This window comes from Armigeres subalbatus, chromosome 3 (genome assembly GCF_024139115.2).
Source record: "Armigeres subalbatus isolate Guangzhou_Male chromosome 3, GZ_Asu_2, whole genome shotgun sequence".
NCBI classification, from domain to species: domain Eukaryota; kingdom Metazoa; phylum Arthropoda; class Insecta; order Diptera; family Culicidae; genus Armigeres; species Armigeres subalbatus.
The window spans coordinates 101,182,118-101,203,086 of NC_085141.1; the positions used below are offsets into that span (position 1 = coordinate 101,182,118).

General features: G+C 43.5%; 1 protein-coding gene and 1 pseudogene across 1 annotated transcript; both read left to right on the forward strand.

Annotated features, from left to right (window-relative positions):
- The first annotated feature begins 326 nt into the window (after window positions 1–326).
- Window positions 327–2,622, forward strand: LOC134224072 (phosphoenolpyruvate carboxykinase [GTP]-like). The gene is made up of 2 exons (XM_062703308.1): window positions 327–1,101; window positions 1,166–2,622. The coding sequence occupies exons 1-2, from the start codon at window positions 475–477 to the stop codon at window positions 2,483–2,485; spliced, it is 1,947 nt and encodes a 648-aa protein (XP_062559292.1). The 5' UTR covers window positions 327–474; the 3' UTR covers window positions 2,486–2,622.
- A 2,096-nt stretch (window positions 2,623–4,718) lies between these two features.
- LOC134221832 (bystin-like) lies at window positions 4,719–10,711 on the forward strand (annotated as a pseudogene).
- Window positions 10,712–20,969: the final 10,258 nt, after the last annotated feature.

The window sequence follows — 20,969 nt, forward strand, 5'->3', positions numbered from 1 at the left end:
CCACATAACTGTTTTCAAAACCTTGCACTATGATGCGACACTGTTCTAGATTAGAAATCAGTCTGATTTATTATTCCGAAAAAAAAGTAATGCAGCTCCTCTCCTTGGTATTTCCAACCAAGTGTTCTGGAATCAGCTGGATGAGATGTGTTTGTTTCCAAAAACATTAAATTTGTTATTTTCTACACTTTACTTGTATTGTTCGTACACATACCGTAATCAGACACATGTGTTGAACACGGCTGACCCGACTTTTTCCACACTGATAAGCGATCGTTATTCTTATTCTCTCAAATGCATATATAGCCGATGCTGTAAGGCACTGACTTTATTACAAAAGCCGACCGGTTCGGAACAGCATCTAGCAAGAAGTGAAAGTGAAATAAGAAACCTCCCGCCATAGTTGCATTTTTGTTTAAACTGTCCATTGCTTTCTGTTATAAAACTGTAATTGAATAAGAGAGGTCAACTAAAATGGTGAATCTATCCGCATTACTCAGGCTCCCTGCTGCCATGGGGAACCCTAAGCTGAAGACGGTTCCAAAGTCCATCTACAGCCACCTGCGAGGATTCCCGGTCGTGAACGGTGAGGTCACACAACTCTCTGCCAAGGTACGTGACTTTGTGGAACAATCGGCAACCCTTTGCCAACCTGACAAAATTCACATCGTCGACGGCAGTGAAGTTGAGAGTAACTCCCTGCTGAAGATGCTCCATCAACAAGGAACAATCCAACCACTGCGAAAGTACGAGAACTGTTGGTTGGCGCGAACGAACCCAGCTGACGTTGCCCGAGTCGAATCGAAAACGTTCATCTGCACCGAGAAGAAAGAAGAAGCCATTCCCACGCCGAAAGATGGAGTTAAGGGAACTCTTGGAAACTGGATTTCCACTGAAGATTACGATTCGGCCATCGCAGCACGTTTCCCAGGTTGCATGAAGGGTCGCACCATGTACGTCGTGCCCTTCTCTATGGGACCGATCGCATCTCCCTTGGCAAAGGTCGGTGTTGAAATCACCGATTCCGCTTATGTCGTCAACTCGATGCGGATTATGACCCGAATGGGCGAAGAAGTGCTGGACAAGCTGTCAGATAACTCGGTAAGATAAACTTAATCAGCAAAATCTAGCTTAATCTAATCGTTAACTGCCTTCTCTTTATCAGGACTTTGTGAAATGTCTTCATTCGGTTGGAACCCCTGCCAACGGAAAAATCTCCATGCCATCATGGCCTTGCGACCCGGAACGAACAATTATTCTCCACAAACCGGCCAACAACGAAATCGTTTCCTACGGATCCGGTTACGGTGGCAACTCCCTGCTTGGCAAAAAGTGCCTGGCTCTCCGAATAGGCAGCACCATCGCTCGTCGTGAGGGTTGGCTCGCTGAACACATGCTTATTCTCGGCATTACAAACCCGAACGGAGATAAGAAATACATTGCTGCCGCCTTCCCGTCTGCGTGTGGTAAAACAAACCTCGCAATGATGAACCCCACACTGCCGGGGTACAAAGTCGAATGCGTCGGTGATGACATTGCCTGGATGAAGTTCGATTCCAAAGGTCAACTGAGGGCCATCAACCCAGAAAATGGATTCTTCGGCGTAGCTCCAGGAACCTCATCCGCAACAAACCCGAATGCAATGAGCACCATCCACAAGAACACCCTTTTCACGAACGTTGCTTCTACATCAGATGGAGGAGTGTTCTGGGAAGGAATGGATGAAGAACTAGCCCCTGGAACCCAAATTACCGACTGGCTTGGTCAACAGTGGAAGAAAGGCGAATCTAAGAATCCAGCTGCTCATCCAAATTCCCGTTTCTGTGCCCCAGCAGGTCAATGCCCAATAATTGATCCCGCATGGGAAGACAGCGAGGGAGTCCCAATTTCAGCTATTCTGTTCGGGGGACGACGACCCACAGGTGTTCCTCTGGTCTATGAAGCCAACTCCTGGTCCCATGGAGTCTTCATCGGTTCAGCAATGCGTAGTGAAGCTACCGCTGCCGCAGAACACAAGGGCAAAGTCATCATGAACGATCCGTTCGCGATGCGACCATTCTTCGGCTATAACTTTGGTGAGTACCTTCAACATTGGCTCAGCATGGAAGGACGGGCGGCCGCCGTAAACGGCGAAATGCCCAAGATTTTCCACGTCAACTGGTTCCGAAAGGACGACCAAGGGAAATTCCTCTGGCCAGGATTTGGCGAGAACAGTCGTGTGCTGGATTGGGTCCTCCGGCGGATCGACGGCGAAGAATGCTACCAACAGACCCCAATCGGACGCATTCCAAAACCCGGCTCCATCAACATGGAAGGACTCGGGCAGAGGGTCGATGAGAAACAACTGTTCTCCATTCCAAAGTCGTTCTGGCAAAAGGAAGTTGAGGAAATCAAGCAATACTATGACAACCAACTGCCCCACGATCTGCCCCAGGTGATCGGCAAAGAGTGGCAAGAACTGAAGAGCCGCGTGGAAGACATGTAAGAACTGCGTTGATGTACAAAAAAATCCTAGATTAAGCCTTGTAATTTATGACACAAAATAGCCTTAGTGTTCTTTTAAGTATTAACGTGTACACGAGTAGTGTAAATATATGTCTTAAGATCTGTTTTAATTATAAACAGCACATCTTTTGTCTGGAAAGAAAAGAACACTTCTCAAACCTTCGATTCCAATGTTCATATTGATGCCAGTGCAATCCAGTTTGAGTCTTTATCAACGAGATAATGCCACTGACTGATTCAACTTGAGCTTGAACCACGATTTACGGCATCGAACAAATGCTCTAAGTAGACAAAACTCAAATTAAAACTTGTAGATTTTGTGTCATTACTTGAGATGAAAGCATATGCTTTCAACGGCTGCATGTTGCAAAGATTTACATATTCTGTCGGATGAACGATTTAATAAACAACAATGAGATTATTGAGCAATATTGGCGTCAACATTTGGTCAACTGAATAGAGACCTGAAAATCACCGTATTGGAGCTCAAATTAAAACGTTGATTAGGTGGAAGTCACGCGGTATACCATGCAAGAATCTAAACAAACGAAGCCCATAATCAAACCTAATTGTTGGACATTGAATCTACATATAAAATAGGAACACGTCCAAATAGCTAATTTATTAATTCGTTTGCAACGAGAATTAGCTTTACAGCAGTTTGAATTCAACTGATGATTCGGAATTGTTGCTACATGATGGTCACAACCGAAAGCGTAAACATCGACTTATGCTGATTTCTGAAATGTTGCAGACCTTCCACGATGTTTTCCATTTCCACTGGTTTTACATTCGATAGTTCGAATGTTATCAGCAAGCGTTAAAATCTTAAAATCAGACATGTCATAGAAAATCCGATTAAAATAGGGATTTCATGGATGTTTAGGGCCCGCTGTCGTGACTCGTAATTTTCGGTTAATCGGACTTTTATTTTAAAAAAAATGCAGTTTTTTCGCACTTGTTTGGAAACACGTTTATTCTACTTCAAATCTCCCAACAAACTGCCACTAATCTCGCAAGCCTACTGTGATTCAAAATGTTTCATGTTCAATGAATTACCAACAGTGGCTAGTTTCCTACCCGCCACTGCCAACATCCCAGAAATTTGTATGGCGATTGGCAAAATCTAACGCGGGTTTTCTCGAAAGTAGGAACTTTAAAAAAAAACTATTTGGTACCAATTATGCAGTAAGGTGTCTGCTGCTACCCCTACCAAATCCATTTTTGATAAAGGTGTTTAATTTCGAGAAATTACAATTTGTTGGGGTATGTGGCGGGACCATCATCATCATCATCATCACCTTGAATTCCTTTCGCCATACTGTTTTCAGAAATTTAACTTCCAGTTCTTGCTCGACTAAAGTGTCTGGCTTTGCGCATTCAGCGAAAAGACTGCGAAAAACTGAACTGTGCAACGAAAAATGAAACTCATTTTTATTGCTTTTGTTCCCGACTTGCGCCGAACCGACGAATGTTCCAAGGGGAACGATACAAATTTTTCTAAGCCAAAAAAGACGGCCTATCCCTAAAAAAAAAGATAAACGGCATATCCTGTACGAGTTTTGTTGTATTTTTTGTGGGATTTACCATCGTTTATCGAAACTTTTCAGACCAGAAAAACTTGTGTCGCTACTCTTGGCAATCCCAAAACAATAGGTTTTCCCAAGGGGCAACCAACTCTAAACTTTAAAAAGACAGAATCACCGTCTTCGACCAGAGGTCGCACAGACTGAACACTTAACATTTAGCATTAGACAACGGACAAGGAGATTTACACAACACCCAGTGGACCAGTGGAGAACTTTTCACTTTACGAAAAGTTTTCTCCTTACCGGGGCGGGAATCGAACCCACACTCCACAGCACATGCGTTTAGACGATTGACGTCGCTAACCGCACGGCCACGAAGCCCACGATCATGTGTTGCTATAGATCATGTGTTGCATAAAACGGGGTGGACTGTATTGATTGGGTGGCAATGTGTTTCATGTTTTCCCAACCAGGCTTCTTCGATCAATTTAATATGTATGAGTTGTTTGCCCCACAGCTCAACGAAAGTACGCTCATCATCTCAAGTTTCGTTCAATTTGAATCTGTCAAAAATCATCACGCGTTTGTTTTGAATAAATATTTGCGATTTTCTTCACGGTACGCGAATCAGTTTCACTTGTTTAGTGCATTTTTATTAAAATAGTGAAAAAGTATACACAAAATATGGGAAAGTCAAAGCACACCATTAAAGGCCTTACAGGTCCAAAAATGTCGCTCGGAGATCAAATGAACGAGGGCCGGGTCTCGAAGACCGAGGACCCAAGATTCGACTGCGCGCCGAAGAAGAGGATTTTGTCGATTCGCGAGCAACGAAAAGATTCTCCAACAAGCCCGCAAAGCAGGCGGAGCTTAACATACTGGGCGATTCATTTGGACCATCCCTGGCCGAGTCTGTCGCCGCCTGCAACTTCCGGAAAGAGACGGCACCGTCTGGGTGATGCGGCTTCATCAGACAATCGGATGAGGAATACCGTGAGAACCGACGTCGACGGACAGGACTTCGACGATATATCAAGATGAATGCGGAAGACGAGCGGGCGCTGGAGATGTTTCAGAACAAGTAAGTGGTAAATCAAGTAGAACTTTATGGATGGGATCAAAATTGTTCTGTTTTTTAGGGATGGTGTCAAAACTCGCACGCTGGCCGACATGATTATGGACAAGATCACAGAAAAGCAAACCGAAATTCAAACACAGTTTTCTGATACCGGTTCACTTAAACTTGAAGAGATTGATCCGCGAGTACGGGAAATGTACGAGGGAGTGAGATGTGCTAAACGATACCGAAGTGGTCGCTTCCAAAGCTTTCAAAATTGTTCCCAAATTGAGTGGGAGCAAATTCTGTATTACAACCACACAACTGGCGCAGCGGCGATGTTCCAAGCAACTAGGATATTTTCGTCCGGATTGACAGTACATGCTCAGCGTTTCTACAATCTTGTTCTTTTGCCGCGAATTCGAGATGATCTGGCCGAGTACCACAAGAGAACTTCTACTTATATCGAGCACTGAAGAAGGCGCTTTTCAAAGCTGCCTTTATGAAAGGCATCGTTCTTCCTTTACTGGAGTCGGGTGATTGCACGCTGCGCGAAATATCATCTTCGGTAGCATCATCAGTTCCACAACCTCGGTGCTGCATACGTCTGCCTGTTTGTTGAAGATCTGATGGAATACTCCGGGCGAATTCGATCTTCATCCGAATCATTCTGGATAAGCGATACGCCCTGCCGTACCGAGTGGTGGACGCGGCCGTGTTCCACTTCCTGCGGTTTGAACAGGATAAACGAGAGCTGCCAACGTTGTGGCACAATGCCCTGCTCACATTTGCCCAGCGATATAAGAACGATATTTCATCGGAACAGCGGGATACGCTGCTTCAACTACTAAAGTAAGTGTTGACTTTTTTGATCTAAAAAGATTTTTTTTTATCAAAATATCAGTTGACCCAAGCTTCCACACTGATCCTCTTCCCTTCCTCTTCATACAGGAGCTTGGCAGAAGGAAGGTCGTGAGATTTACACTATCACAAATATTGCCTTCCGCTTGCTTTCAAATCCACTTCTATAAAACATTATTCATGCCTGCCGTATCCTAACTTAACTATCAAATCTATCAACCGTCTAAGACGAGTTTAGTACTCTCCATTTAATTCCACTAATTATTTAGATATCTTTGCAGATACGTATTTCGACCACAACTGTGTGGTCGTCTTCAGTGTATCGTACTTGACACGAGTTGACTAGACGTAGGGGCTGTCCACAAACCACGTAGACCGAAATTTCACTTTCCACCCCCCGTCCCCTAGTAGACTTAAGTAGACTTTTCCTAAACCCTCCCCCTACCCTTGAAGTCTACGTAGACTTTTCCAAATTTTACAAAACATCATATGTGATTCGAAAACATGAAATCAACCAAGTTTTAAGAAATTCAGCTATTCAATTCCATTTCCATGTAAACATTACAACAAAATTCGAATCTCAAACATAACAAAATCAAACTGAACAAAATCTAACAAACCAATAATCAAATTAAAACGAAATCAAATTTAATCCTCTGTCCATAACTCCTGAAATCAAATCTCAAAGCCAATTAATTTTATTACTGTTGAATTCAATTCCTCCTGAAAGCGTGCGCCACCATCGTCGACACTTTTGCATCGGCGCGCCACTGATAACATCTGTCACGCATCTGACCTTTAATTCTCAACGCCGGTTCAAATCCTCGAGTAATTTTCCGTGTAAATTATTTCCCGAGGTAATTCAAAGTTTAAACGGACATTCCAAAATATTTTTTTTTTCTGTGGAAATTTAGAATGGTTTCCTACGATATTTTTTAATTTCTGTTGTAAATTTGGAGCAATTTCTTGAAGATATTTAAATAAATATTATGGGCATTCCGAAGAACTTTCTGAATAATTTTCGGTGAAAATTATGGAGAATTTTCAGTTAAAATTTTTGTTCTCGTTTAAAATTCGAATAAATTTTCATAAAAATTAGAAAGGCTTTTTTACAAAATTTAATATTTTTTTCTCGTATACTAAGTATACGTAAAGGCTATATGATCGCTCAAAACAAACTTTTATAGAACGTAGACCCTATATCGGTGGCGTAGCCAGGGGGTGTTTTGGGCATAACCCCCCAAAGACAAATTTTTAGAAGAAATTTTTTTTTGAAAAAAAATGTTCAGAAAACCCCCAGACCAATTTTCTGGCTACATGACTATATTTTACATATCAATCGACTCAGTTCGACGAAATGAGGTGATGCCACGGCACTTATCCTCAACCATTTGCTTGCTACAAGCATTCGACGCGAACTTCTATCCCATTGTTTTCTATTGAAAATTGGCCAATCGGACTATGAGATGGGAAGTTATGCCAAAATACATTTTACGAAATAATCGCGTAAAAAGTTCACTCATTTTCGGGCACTTATCCTCAATGATTTGCTCAACAAGTTGCATTCTACGCAGAATCCTGTCCTATTGTTTCTTATTGAAAATTGGCCAGATGTGAGCTCGAAAGTTATGGACAAAATACATTTTTTATTTTGCACGAAAGGCACTATCACCGCTAGGTGGATTATCAGGGTTTTTTGTAGAAACTCAAACTGTTTTGGTGGGAAATTCAAATAATTTCTCTGGAGTTTTCAAAATTTTAGAAATTCCGAAAAATTTCCATCGATAATTCCAAAGAATTTGCATTAGAACAAATATACTATATTAACAATATAGTTCACTCTGGCTGATTCCAACGGACAACACAGTAGCGACGCGGTGTCACAAAGGGCAAGCAATGTAATAAAGAGACCTTCGAGGGTGTTTAAAAGTAAGATACAATATGCAGTATAACATTTCGAAATAATATAGCAAATATCCTTTGACCCCATTTTAATACCTTAGTTTGAAAATAAATTTAAAAAAATAATTCAAATAGTTAAATTATTGTTAGTGTAATTTTTTCGATTATGGCACCCCTTGGCTATCGTTTTCAGGTGTTAGTTACCCTTTGTGACGCAAGATGGTGTGATGATGCTGTCCGTTGCCTAATATATGGAGATTTATGAAGTGAGCTATATTGTTAATATATAATATTTGATTAGAACAGCCGAAGAAAATTTCGAAGAAGTTTGCACGAGCATTTCGAATAATTTTACTTATATGTCCAAATTCCGAAGAATTTCTGAAATTAGGAAAAAAAAAACTCGGGGACTTCCCAGAAAATCTCCAGTGAATATTCTAAACGGTTTCTCGCGAAAATTCCGAAGAATTTCTGTAACTAGGAAAAAAAATTCGAGGACTTCCCAGAAAATCAGTGAATGTTCTGAACGGTTTCTCGCGGAAATTTCGGAGAATCCCCTTTTCAAGTTCTAAAGAATATCTTTTGGGCATTTCAAAGACGTTTTCTTCAAAATGCTTCCTTTGCAAATTAAAAAAAATCCGTTGAAGTACGACACAATTTCCATAGTTTGCTGAAAAGTTTCTGCCGAAATCAAAGGAAATTCTAGTAGAATCTGCAGTAAAATCAAAGGGAGGTTTTGAATAAATTTCTAAGGTTTTTATAGAATACTTTGGTATTTTCCTGTTCAACACAGAAGAATTTAGTGGTGAAATTCATGATAGTTTTAAGCCGTAGTCGAACTTTACTTCATTTTCGCAAGATATTATTTCGGTAAAGTCATGCAAAAAAAACCAAAAATCCTAGAAAATTCAAACTAGAACGAACTCGCACAAAGCTGCTGTATAAATCGTTTAAAAAAAATTAAAAAGTCCACGTAGACTTTTGGTATACTTCGTAGACTATCGTAGACTTTTTCGAAACCCCTCCCTCCCCAGTCTACGTGGTTTATGGACAGCCCCTTAGTAAGTCGAGTCAAGTACGAGACACTGAAGACGACCACACAGTTGTGGTCGAAATACGTATCTGCAAAGATATCATTATAATTAGTGGAATTAAATGGAGAGTACTAAACTCGTCTTAGACGGTTGATTACATTCCACTAAAAAGAACTTAAAATATTTTTTTCTATGAAATCTACACTTTCGCCTCTAATTCTATCATGAATATGTACCTCTAAGTTTGGAATATGATATTAGCATTTCCATAACATTGTAAATAGCGTTTAACTTTACGCATATCGTGTTAGTTTGTCCAAAACCACAAAATCCATACAATCATAGGGTTGGGCGGGACAAGATGGGTCACGGGGTAAGATGGGTCAGGGCCGTTTTTAAGCATCGTATACATTTTAATGTGGAGATTATGACTTTGTAGGAGGAATAATTTGGTTCTACTTTATTGTCACTCTTTTTTATGAATAAAATTTAATTTTGGTAGAGTATGGCAAGGTAAAATATTTTTCAGCATTGTTTCTTATGCGAAACACATTTTGTATAAAACGTGAAATCTCGTCGAACAATCTAAAGTCTAAACATTTTTAATAATAAAGTAAAAGTATCATAAGCAATGTAGGCGATGTTGTACTACCTGCGTCGAAATAAATAAATTTTATCGGAAATTAGATATTCTAACATCTTTAATAAAGATAAAAAAAAACATTCTAACATGAACTTGCAAATGGGGCAAGATGGGTCAGCACATACTGAAGGGCATAGTTCGTATCCAAAACATATCTTCCATTGCTGATTTAATCATTTTAAGGCTACTTTTGAGCATAATGATGTTAATTTGTTAATTAAAAATGTATATTTTTATCTTTAAGAAAGCAATAAGACGTTGTTTTCATAGTAAATTGCAGACATTTTTAAATGTAGTGCCATTTCTCAATCCAATGCTTTAAAATCCTTTTTTATTCAATAAAATAATTGATAATAAACTTGAATTGATAATAAACTAAAAATGAAATGGTCTGTGTTCGTATCCGCATAACTCGAAAACGGCTGGATGGATTTTTTTCATTTCTTCAGCAGGAATATTCGTTATAGTTTCCGACGGGTTTATATGATATTTCCTAATGCAGAAATTACGAGTAAAGTTGAGCAAATCGTGAAAAACTAAAATTGTAATTCCTATGCGAACTTTGCATGGGCAGTTCGGAATGCACATTCTCGCCTACTATGCAGGACAACGTCTGCCGGGTCAACTAGTTGTGAATAAAAACAATAATATATATTATAATTGCAAAATTTAAAGGTGACCCATCTTGCCCCGGCATTTTTTTATTGACAGGAGAATAGACTTCTACTTTAATGACTCAAAATTAAATAAAAAGTAGACTTTTTTTATTTCATACCCTTAGCTTACAGATTATGAGCTATTCTTATGGATCCACGTTGGAAAGCTAAATTAAAATGTTTCTATTTTGAGGCATTGAGGGTTCGCCTTAGGTGATCCATCTTTCCCCATCATACCCTACACATATTCAAATATCAAAGATAATCTTATTTTCCTCCTTGCAGGAAGAAATCCCACTATAAGATCACCCCGGAGATACGCCGCGAACTGATGGCGGCTCGTTGTCGAGATGTGGAAATGGGTGACAGTCTGGCCGAACCGACATGGGTACAAGGAAGACATGTTCGGCCCGATGGAAACCGACGAGGTTGCCGGGTCAAAGCGTGATCGCAAAGGTAACCCTGCCGACGAAGATATGGAAAGTGAAGACGACGACGAAGATGAGGAGGAGGATGAAGGATAGGAGGTGTAGATTTTAGGATTTGAATAATACACGAGACAGTTAATGTTATTTTTAATAGGTTTCTTTATTGCTACATATTGTATTTGTTCATACATCAGGCTCTATGAATATAAAATCTATATTTCTGTATTTAGCCATGTCCATTTTCCGTTAGATCTTTTTTGCCGAAAGTGATAGTGTCATGAGGTAAGTGTCTTTTCGTCTGTAGTTTAAGAAAACGACTGTGTTTTGACTCAATTTACGCCATAAACTGTTACTTTTCGGTTAACTGCATTTGTTTAGCGACTTGAACAAAATGTTGATTTTTTTACATTTATCGTTTTCGGATCTGATGTTTTAACTTTCTCATTAGTAGAATTTCGACTAAAGGTGATAAAGTGATTACATTCATGCGGTTATAAGAACTTTCCTTGCACATTAATCTTATAGGATGCAGCGGACATACACACAATAATTATTGTTCATCAACACATTCATTTACTTTGTATTTCTTTACTTGAACAGTTTGAATATGAATAATAGTTTGTAAAGTTTTCCTCCTACCTCAGGAATTATCACGAGATTGACGGACGAAATAGATTTGCTCTTATCAATATGCGCTAGAAAATAAACGAATTGGGTACAATAATTTACATTTAGTTGATTTTTGGGAATAGCAAATAATTAAAAAAACTTATTCAAGCAAAAGAACCTAAACAATACTAAGCCAACAAAATTGGAAAAAAATAATAACTCCTGTCGCTCCACCACCATTATTTCTGGAGGCATCTCTAGTGCTGCAATAGCTGCCGAATCAGACTAAACCGTCTGGCTGAAAATAATTAAAAAAAACAAGCCACCCGGCTGCGATTCCGTTGCAAATACGAAAGCCCGATCAGAGTGTTTGATCTTGAACGAGATTTTCAATAAGCCTGCAAACGCGATGCGATCGCAGAACTGAAGCGCCGACAACGATAGGGACGATTCGTCAACATCGACGAGAAGTGGCTGATACCGAGAACACCCGCCCGATGTAATGGAACGTAACCACGGTCAAAGGTTTGACCAACATTGACTCCACCTCTCGTTTATTCAAACATCCATCAAGTTTTACCAACAGCGGCACGAACAATCAATTTTTTGACACTATCACACACGAACGACCGAAGCGCCAACGAGCACCAACCATCAAAAAATATATGGGGGTTTGTGCAACTTCACTACAAATGCTCAAACATGTTCGGCGAACCTTGACTCCACCCCCAGGCATTGCAATATCATCTGAGCACAGGATATTATCTTTGCTTGTGCAAAGATATTATCCCTAATCAAAGAGCACTCTGGAAAGATATTATCATTTGAGCGTTCGAGGATGATCCGGATAGCCAGCGCGCTCGGGGTTTGTTCGTGTTGCGAGGTGTTGCTACAACAAAGCTGTGAAAAATGTTTCTCCATGACGAACATTGCACTTTGTTTACTGAGCGGATAGATAGCTAAGATCGATATCCCATTATTTCATCAGTATCTTTGCTCAGAAGATCGAATGATGGGATGGTTTGCATTGCCTGTCCACCCCCCACAACTCAAACCAAAATCAAAACGTTTTAATTTTTTCCAACCGAGCCGCCAACTGTCAAATGGTTGTTCGAACAACTTCACACACGTTCAAACAAAGCAGCAACCGAAGCGTTTTCTTGGGCGGAGTCAATGTTCGTCGAACTGCTTGACTGGTGTACGTTCTTAATGGAACGTACACACGGTCAGCATTTGACCAACATTGACTCCACCTCTCGTTATTCAAACACCCATAAAGTTTTACCGGCACGAACAATCAATTTGACCAACAATATCACACGAACGACCGAAGCGCCAACTGAGCACCAACCATCAAAAATATATGGAGGTTGTGCAACTTCACTACAAATGCTCAAACATGTTCGGCAAATCTTGACTCCACCCCCGACAACTCAAACCAAAATCAAACCGTTTTAAGGCTTCATGACATGTCATTCAGAATGGCTGCCTTGCGGCTTACCAACACAGTCAAACAATCAACCACCCCACCCCGATATGCAGACAAATTTAATTCATATTTGCACATACCTGACCATCTTCTCACTAAAAAGTAAATCTGGACTTACTTCTAAGTTCAATCTATGCGCGATATGATGATATTACCATAGCGCTAATTTAGGGAAGATATATAGCAAGTGAACAAAGTGAAAAAATCCCCAGTACGCACTATGCTAATGACGTCGCCGATTTCAACACTCTGCACGTCGTCGGTAGCTGTATATAAGCAATCATTGATCAGCAGCAGACAGTGATGTCGATATCAACTATTGTGAATACGGCGGAAACATGTAAAATATCGATTTAATTAATCAATCTTTTCCTAACGCATTATGTATTGATGCAATAATAATATTTATTGATTCTGTTTTGGGGTGCGTTTCAAAATTGAAAAATCGAGACAAAAATGATTTTGTTATTGGTGCGTTTGAGCAGCTGGCAACAACGGTTGAGGATGTAAACCTAGCCAGCATCGTGAAAACAACATAAATATTCACTAACCAAAGAAAAACTGATGCTTTTCAAGATTCCATCAGTTAATCCCATCTTAGACTGTATTGATTGCTGTTTCTAAGTTGGGCTGAATTCTTCGAATGCGTGCAATGTTTACTGTTGTCGGATGTTAACAAATGAATCCACGTGTATGCTTACAAAATTGATTGGAAGTTTCCACCTACAAATCCATGGTTGATGATTTTATAGTACAAACACATAGCAATTTGAGTGTCACAACGCTTCACCTTAATTTTTTCCAACCGAGCCGCCAACTGTCAAATGGTTGGTCGAACAACTTCACACACGTTCAAACAAAGCAGCAACCGAAGCGTTTTCTTGGGGGCGGAGTCAATGTTCGTCAAACTGCTTGACTGGTGTGTACGTTGCTTAAGAAGTAACAATGAAATGACGGTGACGAAGAGCAGGGCGAACTCTGGAAACAATCTATAGGTACTAATCGCGTTTCTCCTGGTTGGCGCTTGCTTCGTTTTGTGTATTTCATACTCAATTAGTGTAACCTCCGTTTTCTATCTGTATTAATTGATTACTAAGTCTCTAAGTCTAAGTCTCAAACTTTGACAATATGAAAAAATTATTTGTTTCTATATTTTTAGAGACTTGGTATATTTCTGAGTGTATATTTTCTTCCATACACGGGTCTCACACTGCTCTTGGTTCGATAAATATCGGAACCACTACAAACTCCTACAAAACTCTTCGCGTTTAAAGTCCACATCAGCAGCCATAACTTCGATATTGTGTGACCACTCGGTGAGAGGCACGTCTGTTGCATGCAAGGAGCATTTCCAGGTCACTCACGTCCAGAAAACCTGGACAGCCGGATGATCGCACTTACATTGACATACGTAATGGAACGTACACACGTTCAAGCAGTTTGACCAACATTGACTCCACCTCTCGTTTGTTCATACACCGATCAAGTTTTACCAACAGCGGCACGAACAATCAATTTATTCGACCAACAATATCACACACGAGAAGCGCCAACGAGCACCAACCATAAAAATATATGGGGGTTTGTAACTTCAATTTGCTCAAACATGATCGGCGAACCTTGACTCCGCCCCCAACAACTCAAACCAAAATCAAACCGTTTAATTTTTTTCCAACCGAGCCGCCAACTGTCAAATAAATGTTCGAACCTGGTTCGAACACACGTTCAAACAAAGCAGCAACCGAAGCGTTTTCTTGGGGGCGGAGTCAATGTTCGTCAAACTGCTTGACTGGTGTGTACGTTGCATTATGGAACGACACATCAGCTGTTGACTCTATCAACTCCACCTCTCGTTTATTCAACATCCATCAAGTTTTACCAACAGCGGCACGAACAATCAATTTATTCGACCAACAATATCACACACGAACGACCGAAGCGCCAAGACACCAACCATCAAAAATATATGAGGGTTTGTGCAACTTCACACAAATGCTCAAACATGTTCGGCGACATGACTCCACCCCACAACTCAACCAAAATCAAACCGTTTTAATTTTTCCAACCGAGCCGCTAACTGTCAAATGGTTGGTCGAACAACTTCACACACGTTCAAACAAAGCAGCAACCGAAGCGTTTTCTGGGGGGCGGAGTCAATGTTCGTCAAACTGCTTGACTGGTGTGTACGTTGCATTATGCAAGTAGTTTGACGATCGTGATATAAATTGATCAACTAGGGTTTGTCACCCGTCGAATGCAACTTGTTGCGAGAAAATCGGTTAAAAATTACCAAATGAAAAAATGGCCAAAGTTTTTCGGTTTTCGTGTACACACAGACACTGGTGAAGTGGTGAGTTGCGAAATGGTGAGTTGACGCCTGGGAAGGAGCGACCTACACAGCTCTGGTCCTCACAAGTTCCAATCTCACGCTTCCACGGGTCTTCCGACAATCGACCGCCAGCTAAGGGTTTTGTACTTAGCTGGTGGTGCCCCCTGGGCACTGTTGTCCTTCTGACATCAGCTAGAGTGAGGGTGCGACCAAGGGACCATCGTCCCTAACCCTAATCCAAAGGCGTTAAGGTAGCTCTGACGGAATCAAGTTCCAAAGTGCTCGCGTTTTCGGGGGCACTCGATTCAGGCGGCGCACAGCTGTCATTTTGTTGATTTAGCTTTGCTGCGTCGCAGCATGCGTAAATAATAAAATGACGTTGTGCGTTGCTCCGATCGAGTGATGCCCCGAAAACCTGCTCGATTCCGTCAGGATGTTCTAAACGACGTCCGAGGATGCATGGCCAGGGTGGTGCAATGATGGGCCTCTAACGGAGCCTGTGGGGTACCTGGGCACCCACCAGGAATTGTCCCTTACCGCGTCATGCTGGGCTCTGGCGTGGTGGACCTCTTTTCCCGAGCAACTCGTGGGACCAAAATGGAAAACCAAGTCAATTCCCCCTAGGAGGCCAGAGACAATAGTCGGCAGCTCGGTGCGCAGCGCCAGCGTGGGTCACTTAACCTTCATCTCGGCTAAAAAACGCCGGTAGAGGTTATTGACGGCCCTACGTGAACGATGAACCGCAAACGCGATGGGCTTTCGGTTTTCGAGGTGGCGACGGAACAGCTGGACGCCATCATCAACTTTGCGTCATCGAAGAATAATATCAGTAAGGACCTCAAGAGGAGCTTGCTGAAACTTCTAAAGTCGATGTTGGACGCCAAGCTGGAGAGGGCGGTCGGGACGGCCAAGACTAAACCCGTGAACCCGTGAAATCCAAGGATTCGCGGACTCGGGCAAGGTCGAATCAACCGAGGGCGTGCCAGCAAAGACGGTGGTGCCAAAGTCTACCCAGACTGAGGCTCAAGTATTCGCGGGCAGTCAGCTCAACGAGACAACACAAAACAGGGGAGACAGTCTCAGGATAAGCTCCAAAACGCGGAGAGTTACTACCCGAACAAGTGTAGTGGGGCTGGGAAGCTGAACGCCAGGTACCTCAAAACCGGGGAGGAAGGACTTGGAAAGGTCCGTCCACCCAGGAAAGACAGTGGTATGGGGTTACGGCAGGCTGAGGCTCTCAGCCGCCCCAGACCAGGGAAATAAGGGAATGACGCCTCCTGGACCCTGGTCAAGAACAAGAGGAAACCGAAGACGTCAGGGCCGAAACAAAGGCCCTGGCGAATGAGGGTAACAGAAAGTCTAGGGTAGGCGCCAATCGCTCCAGGGGCGTTGCCCTGGTCATCAAGACGGACGAGTCTAAGTACTCGGACGCCTTGGCGAAAATGAGGAGTGACAAAGCTTGGTGAACTCGGCGCCGACGTATGTCAATAAGACGTACCCGGATGGGCGAGATGATCCTCGAGCTGAAGCGGGGTGTCTCGCAAAGGGCGCCGCCTACAAAAGTTGGTAGAGGAAGTCCTAGGCGAGACGGTCAAGTGAGGCGCTCGAGAGGTGAATCTAGGGTTAAAGACCTGGACGAGATCACTGAAGTCGAAGAGCTCGTCACGGCCTGCAACGACAGTGTAAGTGGAACGCCCACACGCAGCCGTTCGGCTACGGAAAGGTCCGGCAGGGACAGGTAGCATTGGTTCGGCTATCTGCGAGCGGGCCTCAAGAGTCAGATTGGGGAGCGTCAAGGCGGATGGTGGTGTGCCCTGTGGACATATACGAGCAACCGAAGTTTGCTTCAGGTGCCTGGAACCGGTGAACAAGCAGTGGGACTGCAAATGCCTGACAGAAGCAATCTCGCCGACGCTGCGATTGGAGGGACATAAGGCACAATGCTGCGAACCCTCCAACTGTTTGATTTGTTCCAGCAAAGCTGCAGACAAAGCACCCATGGGGGTTCAAGTGCCGGCGTCTTCTTCTGCAGCTGCTATGCGCCTCCTCGAAGGTCAATCAGGCAGTTCGGTCGAATGCTGATTGTTTGACGGCTAACTTGATGGGGCGTAGGCCGGTGGTGATAGGGGGACTTCAACGCTTGGGCCGTGGAATGGAAGCCGTTCCACGAATCAGCAGGGCAGATCCTGCTGGATCACTGGCCATGTTGGATGTGGACTTGGCCATGTCGGTACCAAAAGTACCTACAGCTGGAATGGGACCGAGTCGACTATCGACGTTACTGGATCCCTGGCCAAACGAGTGGTTCGAACTGGAGGTAGATGATGGCACTCACAGCGACCACCTGGCGGTTCGCTACGGTATCGACTATACGACCAGCATTCAGCGGACAGAAGAAGGGGCGAGGCCTAGCCCTCGTATGTGGAGAACATCGTCGACGACGAGGTGTGGGAAGCGCTCCGCCGCGAGCACAATACTCTCGGTCTGAGCGGCGAGCAGCTGGTAACGAGTACTCTCGCGTGCATGCGATGCCACCATGCCTGAAAGTCCACCCTAGGAATGGGAGGCCATCGGCTTACTGGTGGACTCAAGCAATTGCGAACTTGCGCCGCGCCTGCCTACGAGCACGCACAGAAGAGGAGCGTGTTGAACGACGGGAGGAGTTCGTGGCTGCTAGAGCCGCTCTGAAGACTAAGATTAGATCAAGCAAAAAACCTGCTTCGAGGGCCTATGTCAAAGTGCCAACGCGAATCCATGGGGTGACGCCTGGGGTCGTAATGGCCAAGACACGTGGGCGATCTAGGTCTCCAGAGATGCTGGAGAGGATCATCGGGTCTCCACGTCATGATCAAGTCCCTGGCCTCACTTTGTGGAGCAGGCAGGGCCAGGGTGGCCGACGAGGGAAGAGTAACTGTGAGCGGAACTTGCAGGGATTGCACAGTCCTTAGTGGAAGGAGCGCCAGGATCGGATGGTATTCGAACCTGGCGCGAACCAGCTGAGGCTTCCGAGATGTTCAGATCTGTCATGCAGAGACGCCTAGACGAGGGAGTCGTCTCTGAAGCATCGAAAAGGCAGAACTTGGTCCTATTGCCAAAGGCGGGAAAACTACCGTGGGATCTTAGCAATCCAGCGTAAGAGGAGGGAAGTTCGCTATTATACAGTAGTGACTATCGACTTGAGGAATGCATTCAATAGTGCCAGTTGGCAGCTTTAGATCGCTCCTGCGTCTTGGAATTCCAGTATCTGTACAAGACTCTCAGGCTACTTCAGAATCGAGTTCTGATATACGACACAGAGGCGGGGCGGAAGTGCGTTGACATAACATCAGGGGTTCCGCAAGGTTCCATACTGGGTCCGCTGTTATGGAACGTCATGTACGACGGTGTCTTGAGGTTGAAGTTACCGGTGGGCGTGGTAATCGTCGGCTTCGCTGACGATATTACGCTGGAGGTCTGGCGAATCGATCGAAGAGGTGGAGTTGACTGCAGCCCACTCGATCGCAATTGTGGAGGAGTGGATGAGTTCCAGGAAGTTAGAACTGGCTCACCACAAGACTGAGGTGGTTGTTGTTAACAACCGAAAGTCGGAGCAACAAGCGGTGATAAGGGCAGGCAACTGCGCGTCGGTGTGTATCAAGATGGGCGGAGCTACCATGACCACGGGTAATCACGGAAGAAAATGAAGGTGATTACAGACGTAACGGAAGTAATCTTGTCCTTTCTGGACAACGGCGGGAAGTACAGCAAGGACCTTAAGAAGTCCGTGCTGGCCCTCTGCCACATGGTTGTAGAGGCAAAGCAGGAGTGGAAGTCCTTTTTGGGGAAATGCGCAGTAAAACACTTTGATTATGCGATTATTTAATTTTCTCTTCTTTCTTTTCTATCAGTCAAATTTCATACCGAACAACCAAAACAGAGTGCCAAAAATGTGTCCGACATTTTTTACTTTTCTCTGCGGCTGCCGTGGTTTTGTTTTTCTGTGATTGTATGGAAGAATGAATTGTAAAAAAATGTCAACCATTCCCATCCCTGCAGGGCTGGAATACTCCTCAGAGTAGACGAAATGTGTGTGTCTTTCGCACTCCTCAAAAAGACCGGAGAGTGTGTCTCGATCCTGACCTTGTTGCACTGAGGCAAGTAAGGAGGCCGAATAAAAGATTACTTACCGAGGAGAAACAGTTGGCAGTGAGCCAAGCGGTGGAGGCCAATAGGAAGAAAATTTGAAGATTCAGTACTTGTTTAGTAAAGGTCAGTGGCAACCGACCTAAAGGGAGCTAACGTCAAGCACAAGAGGAAGGCTACAAAGATCCATCGGGAGAAGGTTAGTTGGTTGCCGACCGTAAAGAACGACGGAAACCAGTTCATCTTTCAACGAGGACTACTGGAAGTTCGCCGGGAGGAAGGCCTGCCTGGGAAGTTGTGAACCCCAAAAAGGCGAAGAAGGAGCGAAAAGCGGCAGAGGAAGCGAAGGCGAAAAATGACAAACATGCATGTTGTAAATTGGCTTTTACGTTAGTTTCTCAAATTACGGCAGATTAGTTGTAGCAGATGACTTCACCACGTGGGCAGTGGACTGGGCCTCTCGGTTCACTCATATCCTACTAGTACTAGAGTCTCTGGCGATGCTGGACGTAGTCCTGCTGAACGAGGGCAAGCGTCAACGTTCAGATGACCGAATGGCAAGTCATGCATCGATGCGACATTCTGCAGCCCGGGATGAACGGTGGAGCCTGAATGGATGGTTCAGGAAGGGGATACTGCTAGTGACCATCAGGAAATACGTTTTATGGTCAGCCATACCCCCAACAGAACCACAGGGAAGGTCAGTAAAGCTGATCTAGGATGGCGTACCTCGCAGTTCGACCCAGAACTACTGGAAGAATCACTACGGTGGAAAAATCGGACTCTAGGCCTTAGTGGTGATGAGTTTCTTTATTTCTTTATTGTTGTTGCATCAACATCAGGCAACATTTAGCCCAAATGATGTAGAGTATTTGAAAAAAAAAGTGTACATGAAAAGATGTTGTTGTTATTAACTACCTTCTGGATACTGGCCCATAGAGCTGGGCGAGCTCGTGGTTCTTTCGCCACACCGTCTTCTTGCACGCCGCCAAAGATGGTCATAAGCACCCGCCTCTCGAATACTCGAGTGCTTACGTCCTCCTCGAACATTGTCCATGTTTCGTGTCCGTAAGGACTACCGGTCTTATTAGCGTCTTGTACACAACACATTTGGTGCGGTGACGAGCCTGTTTTAACCGGAGTTTCTTCTGGAGCCCGTAGTAGGCCCGACTTCCACAGATGATGCGCCTTCGTATTTCACTACTAACATTGTTATCAGCCGTTAGCAAGGTGAGAATTCCCCAGCCACCTCAGAGGTATCGCCTATCTAGCACTGCTTCCTAGGCGGGCCCTGTCGCGCTCGTTTCCGCCCATGCATGTCTTTGTCTTCGTGCATTCACCACCAGTCCAACTTTTGTTGATTTACTTTTCAGGCGGTGTATTCTGCCACCTTTAAAAATGTTCGGCCGAAATTCCATGTCATCCGCAAACAAATAATGACTGAATCTGTTGAAAAATGTACCGGCTGTTATAACCGGCAACCGGTAAACAGTAAATTATCACAAATAGATTTTAAACGCTTTCAAAGAAAAATGATTTTTTGGCAAATGAGTGAAACGATGCGAATAGCAAAAACTCAGACGTGATGCTTTTTTTTCGCAAACGAGTTGCTGGCAGATTGAGATTTGTTAACGAGTTTACCAATACTGATGGACACTCAATTATCAGCCACTGACAACTCCCGTGAACTGGGTCATAACATTTCTATAGAAACGCTAAAAACGGAAGCTCTCCAGAAACTCATGGGCTCCAAACTGGAGGAGTAACATTGGTCACACAACGGCGAGCAAACAGCCCGTAACTAG

What these genes read in the sequence shown, in the direction of transcription:
- LOC134224072 (XM_062703308.1), top strand. Translation starts at nt 475, where the DNA reads ATGGTGAATCTATCCGCATTACTCAGGCTCCCTGCTGCCATGGGGAAC. An exon ending in ACAAGCTGTCAGATAACTCG is followed by an intron (nt 1,102 to 1,165) that starts GTAAGATAAACT and finishes TCTCTTTATCAG; the next exon opens with GACTTTGTGAAATGTCTTCA.